At 40.4% G+C, this 6,249-nt stretch overlaps 1 protein-coding gene and 1 non-coding gene across 2 annotated transcripts; one reads left to right on the top strand and one right to left on the bottom strand.

The window, feature by feature from the left end:
* Positions 1 to 2,371: 2,371 nt before the first annotated feature.
* Positions 2,372 to 5,861, top strand: LOC119341388 (dehydrogenase/reductase SDR family member 12-like). The gene is made up of 10 exons (XM_037613263.1): positions 2,372 to 2,572; positions 2,673 to 2,734; positions 3,005 to 3,124; positions 3,227 to 3,326; positions 3,467 to 3,547; positions 3,719 to 3,768; positions 3,917 to 4,067; positions 4,928 to 4,984; positions 5,067 to 5,188; positions 5,274 to 5,861. The coding sequence occupies exons 1-10, from the start codon at positions 2,558 to 2,560 to the stop codon at positions 5,500 to 5,502; spliced, it is 987 nt and encodes a 328-aa protein (XP_037469160.1). The 5' UTR covers positions 2,372 to 2,557; the 3' UTR covers positions 5,503 to 5,861.
* Positions 5,558 to 5,628, bottom strand: TRNAG-GCC. Its single transcript has one exon. It is a non-coding gene; the product is annotated as a tRNA-Gly (tRNA).
* Positions 5,862 to 6,249: the final 388 nt, after the last annotated feature.

Below are 6,249 nucleotides of genomic sequence, written 5' to 3'. Positions count from 1 at the left end.
ATTTTGATAAAAAAACATAAAGAAAAGAAACCAAAACGAAAGAAAGAAAAAAACAAAAAAGGAAAAAAACAAAAAAAAATGAAAAATAAAAAACCAGTCCAAAAAATGGTTCAGGAACCTTCTACATGGTTTCCAAAACGGGTAGAAACCAGTAGGGCTGCAAACGAGTCGAGTTCAAGCGAGTTGGACTTGGCTCAGCTCAACTCATATTAAAATTCGAGCGAGTTCATACTGAGTGAAGCTCAAGGTCGAGTTGTAGAACATGACTCGTGCTCAGCTTGTAACGATTTCGAGCTGGTTTCAAGCTAAATGAGATGATAAAAATTATAAAATCTACAACTATTATTTCAACTACATAAGGCACAACATGACATAAAAAAGCACTACAAATATATTATTCCAATCAAAACATTATTCTGAGATCCTTCATTTATTTATAAACTATAGTATCAACTAGATGGCATGAAAGTGAAAAAAGGGCTAACTCCAACTGAAGGTACATCCATCTCATCATGTTCGGGAGAGCTCATCTTCATGGATGAAAGGAAAGAAAAACAAAGGTGCATATGCTTGAGATCTTTTGCTAGAAATGACAGGATATTTAACACACGACTGACCACGTACCATAATAAGGTCTAAATATTTTCTACACTTAATTAAGCTCCCATGTTTGCTTGTAAATAAAATGGAGAAAAATCCTATATCACCTATATGATAATAAATTATTCTATTTCCATTTAATATGTGGCATGATCATTTAACATACTGATATTATGTCGAGCCATTGAGCTAAAATCAAGCGAACCAGGATTGGCGAAAGATCGGCTCATTCCTCAACCGAGCTACGAAAAGTGTCCGTACTCATCTTGTTTCTTCCCGAGTCAAGCCAAAAAACGAGTCGATCTCGAGCGGCTCACAAGCCTCGAGCTTTTCTTGCAGCCCTAGAAACCAGGGCTGGAACCTCAGATGGTTCCCATGGATATTCCGAGAGCTCCTAGCCGGAGATCCGGCGCCCACGCGCCCTGCTAGTTGGCCGGCGCACTAAACATGACTAGCAAAACTCGCTGGGGAAAAATTCCCAAAAATTGGCTGTTACAGGATTCAAACTTAGGACGGTCACTCCACTTCCATACTCCTTAACCACTGCACCTACAGGCCACCAGTGATTTTGTACGGCTTGAAACATATAATAACACTATCGCGCCGTATTTGTTGCACATAACCACTTTTTTTTGGCAAACCAAATCGTGATAAGAAAACATTTATGGATTTTGAAAACGTTCATCATTTTTGAAGAAACGTTGATGAACTTGAAAAAAGTTCATCGATTTTCAAAAATTGTTCATACAATTTGCAAAAAAGTTCATAGTTTTTTTAAATGATTGAATTTGAAAATAGTTCATCAAAATTGAAAAAAATGTTCATGGATTTAAATATAACAATCGACAAAATTGATAAAGTTTGTCAAATTTAGAAAAGTTCATCATCAAATTTTAAAAAGTTCATTGAATTTTAAAAAAAGTTCATCCAATATGAAAAATTTCATTTAATTTGAAAAAAAGTTCAACAAATTCGAAAAAATTTTCACCGAATTCAAAAAAACGTTCACCTCATTCGAAAAAAGTTCATTAATTTTTTAAAAAATCACCAAATTCAAAAAAAGTTCATCGAATTTAGGAAAAGTTCATTGAATTATGAAAAATGTTCATCAAAATCAAAAAAAGCTCACCCATTCAAAAAAAGTTCACCTAATTTGAAAATAGTTTATCAAATTTGAAAAAAAAAGTTCATCGAATTTGATAAAAAATTCATCAATTTTAGATAAGAAAGTCATGGATTTGGAAAAAGTTCATGGAACCGAGGAAGAAGAAAAAGAAAAGGAGGAAAAAGAAAATAGAAAAACAGAAACAGAAAAACACAAACAGAAGAAACAAGGAAAGAAGAAAAGACTGACAGTTAGCACGCAGTTGGGGATGGTGGCGGTGGTTCGTGCAGCTTGCTATTAAGCAGGAGGTACGCTGTTCGACTCCAAGTACTAGTGTATATTTTTGCTGTGTGATTAACACAGGGGGAAAGTCTAGATGGGCCGGCCCAGCGGAGCAGGGGGGTATGCGCCCGTTTGCGGATTGTGCTGTATCGGGCGCAGAGGGCGCCAAAATAGGAACCAGCGGATATTCCGGCGTGCCCATGGGATCGGGACAATAGAAGAAGTTCCCTGAAACCGTTGAAAAATGTTATTGGGCTAGCTCACTTCGTGCCTAATAATGGGTTTGCGTTATTTGCTGCACAACAAACTTTGCGATGAGCCCAATAATAATACTTCTTCCAACCAAAACCCAGAACCCAGACTGGCCCAACGGCGCGGCACCGAGCCGGAGACGGAGAGCAGAGGTGCCATCTCCCGCGGCGGAGAATCGGCCAGCGAGGCGCCTCCGTGCTCCGGAAGAAAGAAGGAACCGCTTGGCCCCGAGGCGAAGCAACATTTCGTCTCCGCACGCGCGCCAGAGGAAGAAGACCGCGGAGGAGGAGAGAAAGCGCGCGCGAGAGGAGGAAGAACATGTTCATCCAGAAGGTAATGGGGTTTCTTCTACCATTTATCCGCCGGTAAACTAGCGCAAAGATTATATGTGCATAACTTTTCCTTTTGCGAATTTTGCTGGTGGCGCGCGCAGGCATGGAGGACGGCAGCGTTCGGGCTCTATGGCTTCACCCAGTTCACCAAATCCGGCTTCGTGTAAGCCCAATTCCGCCCGATAGTCTACCGGATTCCCTCTCGCTGCAGTTGTATAATTTCCCCTTTCGTGTCAGAACTGGTGCTCATCGTGTTGAATTTATCCGCCCTTTTGAGCTGCTGAGCCCTTTTGGTTTACTGGGATCAAACTATTTTGAGTTCGTGAAAACGAGAGGGAGAGCTGTTTACAGCATTTTGATTCGATTTAGGATCGTATTCTGTCAGTTATGCTATCATGCTCATGTTCAAACTAATGAGGCTTTAATTACCCAGGGAACACGCCAAGAAATTTAGAGAGGAGGATATGCAGATCCGGTTGGATGGGAAAAATTGCCTGGTAACTGGAGCAAATTCTGGCCTAGGTTATGCGACAGCTCAGGGCTTGGCTTCTCAGTATGAAACTATTCATCTTTTTTCCACTTTGATAATTCGCGCTGCGATTGAACTGTTTTTTACCACCTGTCATAAAAACCTTTGTTCCTTTTGTTCTGCTAGTGGCGCCACTGTCTATATGCTTTGCCGTAACAAAGAAAGGGGAGAGACTGCTCTGAATGAAATAAGATCCAAAACTGGCAATATGAATGTTCATCTGGAGGTATGGTGCTTCAACATTGTTTTTTCTTGCAATATTCACTTCTTATTGATAGTCTATATGGTAATTCTGGGCAAACTAGCACTTCAATCATTTTCATCATTTTTTGACCGGCTAGCACTTCAATTATTATGATGTGGCAGATATGTGACCTTTCATCAATTAACGAAGTCAAGACATTTGCCACAAAATTCTCTTCATTGGAGAAGCCAGTTCATGTCCTTGTAAGCTTTGCTGCTTCATTTTTTATTTTATTTTTTGCATTTTGTGTTTCTTTTCTCTGGCTGCAGCATCTTCTTTTTTCCCAATTATAATCAGATAAATCATCAAAGTTTCCTCTAGAATTACATTAGATACCGGACAGAACAGGCAAATAAAAACAGATTGTCTTGTAGGTTAACAACGCCGGCTTACTAGAGCACAAGCGTACGACTACATCGGAAGGGTGTGTAATACTTTGCATCATCATGCTTATTTTCTTTTTCCCCTGCTTGTTTTCGAATTGTTCTGGTCTTGTATAACTCCTAAGCATCTTGTATTTATTGTGCTAACTTCAACTGAAAAAGGTGGGATGTTTTTGTTTTTCTCAATAGTTTGGAGCTCAATTTTGCTGTGAATGTGGCAGCAACATACACTTTAACAGAGCTAGTGATGCCACTGTTGGAAAAAGCAGCACCTGATGCTCGTGTAATTACAGTTGCTTCAGGAGGGATGTACACTGAGCCACTGAACACGAATTTACAAGTAAATCTCTTTGCTCTACTTTTACTCTGTACTAGTGGTTGGGGCGCCACCCTGTGGCGCCGCTTGAGAGGAAGGTGTGCGCACATTTCCATTTAAAAAAAATACATAGAGTCCTCGCTTCCGTCTAAAAAAACATCTCCGAAAAAAAATCCTCACCTTCATCTAAAAAAAGAAGTAAAAAGGAAAAAGAAAAAAATTACCACCGCAGCCTACCAGTGAGTGCCACTTTGCATAACCCACCACTTTAAAAATAACCTACACATTCATCTAAAAAAATCCAAAAGATTTCTCACCGCAGCCAACCAGCTTGCGCCACGTGGCATAGCTGGTTGGCCGCCCTTCACGTGTAGCTTAATGGGTTTAATGGAAGCAGAATGCCAAAAAGTATGTATAGAAATAAAATTTACTACATATTGTAATGTGGAGAGCAATGAAAACACCATCCTTGTCATTGTTCCATGGGCGAGGGAAAAAATTGTTCTGCAGGAACTTCCCAACAGGGTCCACTTGGAAAAAATCAATGTTGAATAGTTGCGGCAATAAATGAACTTCTCCATTTACCTCTGATTCATTTTGGAAGGTTATGCGAGAAATCCCCACTTATCCAGATTCTGGATTCATTGTCATCGAAAATGAACTAATTTGATTGCTTACCAAGAGCTTAGTTGAATTGCCATTGGCCTTTCTCATTTTGCTGTCCTGACGATGATATTGCAGTCTTTTATATTCATGCTATAGAAACATAAACCATGGGTTGTTTATTGCTGGAAACATAATCTATAGGTTGTTTATTGATGATATTGCAGTCTTGTACTTCTGACTATGGTATATTCCTCCTCACTATTATTTTTAAACTACAGTACAGCGAAAGCGAATTTGACGGGACAAAACAATATGCTCGTAACAAGAGAGTTCAGGTTTGTGAATCTTGATGTCTGAATTCCCCCGGGTCAACAAGAGATGGTAACACATGACTAACTTGATCCTGGAAACTCTCAGGTTGCTCTCATCGAATGGTGGGCTGAGAAATACAGCAACAAGGGAGTGGGTTTCTACTCCATGCATCCAGGATGGGCTGATACACCTGGAGTCTCGAAGAGCTTGCCGGGACTATCAGAGAAGTATGTCTTCAGCTCCCTCTTGGTCCATTTATGTTATATACAGCGTCGACATCTAATTTACACATCATCAATAATACTATGTCAGGCTATCAGGAAACCTGAGATCGAACGAAGAAGGGGCTGACACAGTGGTCTGGTTGGCTTTGCAACCCAAGGAGAAGTTAGTCCCAGGGGCTTTCTACTTCGACCGGGCCGAAGCGCAAAAACATTTGAAGTATGCTGGGACTGCAGCATCCCATGAGCAGATAGGTTCGATTGTTGACAGCATTCGCTCCATCTGTAACCTACCTGCTAACCCACAAGTTTATCAGTGAAGGGATGGAAGTCCTGGACATGAAAATAAAATTGAAATTCTGAAAAAAAAAGAGATGCACCAGCCGGGAATCGAACCCGGGTCTGTACCGTGGCAGGGTACTATTCTACCACTAGACCACTGGTGCTTTGATGACAGGCTGTTCCTATTTCTCTATCCATACCGGGCCGTAGAATTTAATCTGTTTACAATCAGTGCTACAGTATAGTGACCTCGGCGATTATTTTGATATGTACATCGACGATGGATGCTAGTGCCTAGTGATAGAGTTTTCCTCTGTACTCATACAAAACGGTATTTTTTCCTTAAACAAACCATACATTACGGTATTCATGTAAAAATGTTTGGTGAGATGGTCGACTATGTCGTATGCATAAATCTATTCATTTCCTCTCAAATTTTATATGGAACTCCTTGTTTCAAACATGTTTTTTTTAAAGGAGGCTCACCCACCCCCGGCCTCTGCATCTTTCAGATGCATGCGGCCATATTATTAAAAAGTACAAATAAAACAAAGTCTTAACTCCATTACAGCTCGCAAACGGAGCAAAAATAAAAAGGGATACTCATCGCCACAACCGGCAGGATAAATGGGACTGAAACACTAGACACCTGTCCTATTATGAGACCGCCATCCAAACCGGTTAAATATAACCTGTGCTACATCTCCCACTGGGTGCACCCAGTAACCAAAGACTCCCTGAAATTTGTAAGAGTGAGTAATGACCACGTACAGATCCATGCCGTA

Source organism: Triticum dicoccoides, chromosome 7B (assembly GCF_002162155.2).
Source record: "Triticum dicoccoides isolate Atlit2015 ecotype Zavitan chromosome 7B, WEW_v2.0, whole genome shotgun sequence".
In the NCBI taxonomy this organism is placed as follows: Eukaryota; Viridiplantae; Streptophyta; class Magnoliopsida; order Poales; family Poaceae; genus Triticum; species Triticum dicoccoides.
This window is presented reverse-complemented; position numbering and strand designations above follow the sequence as displayed.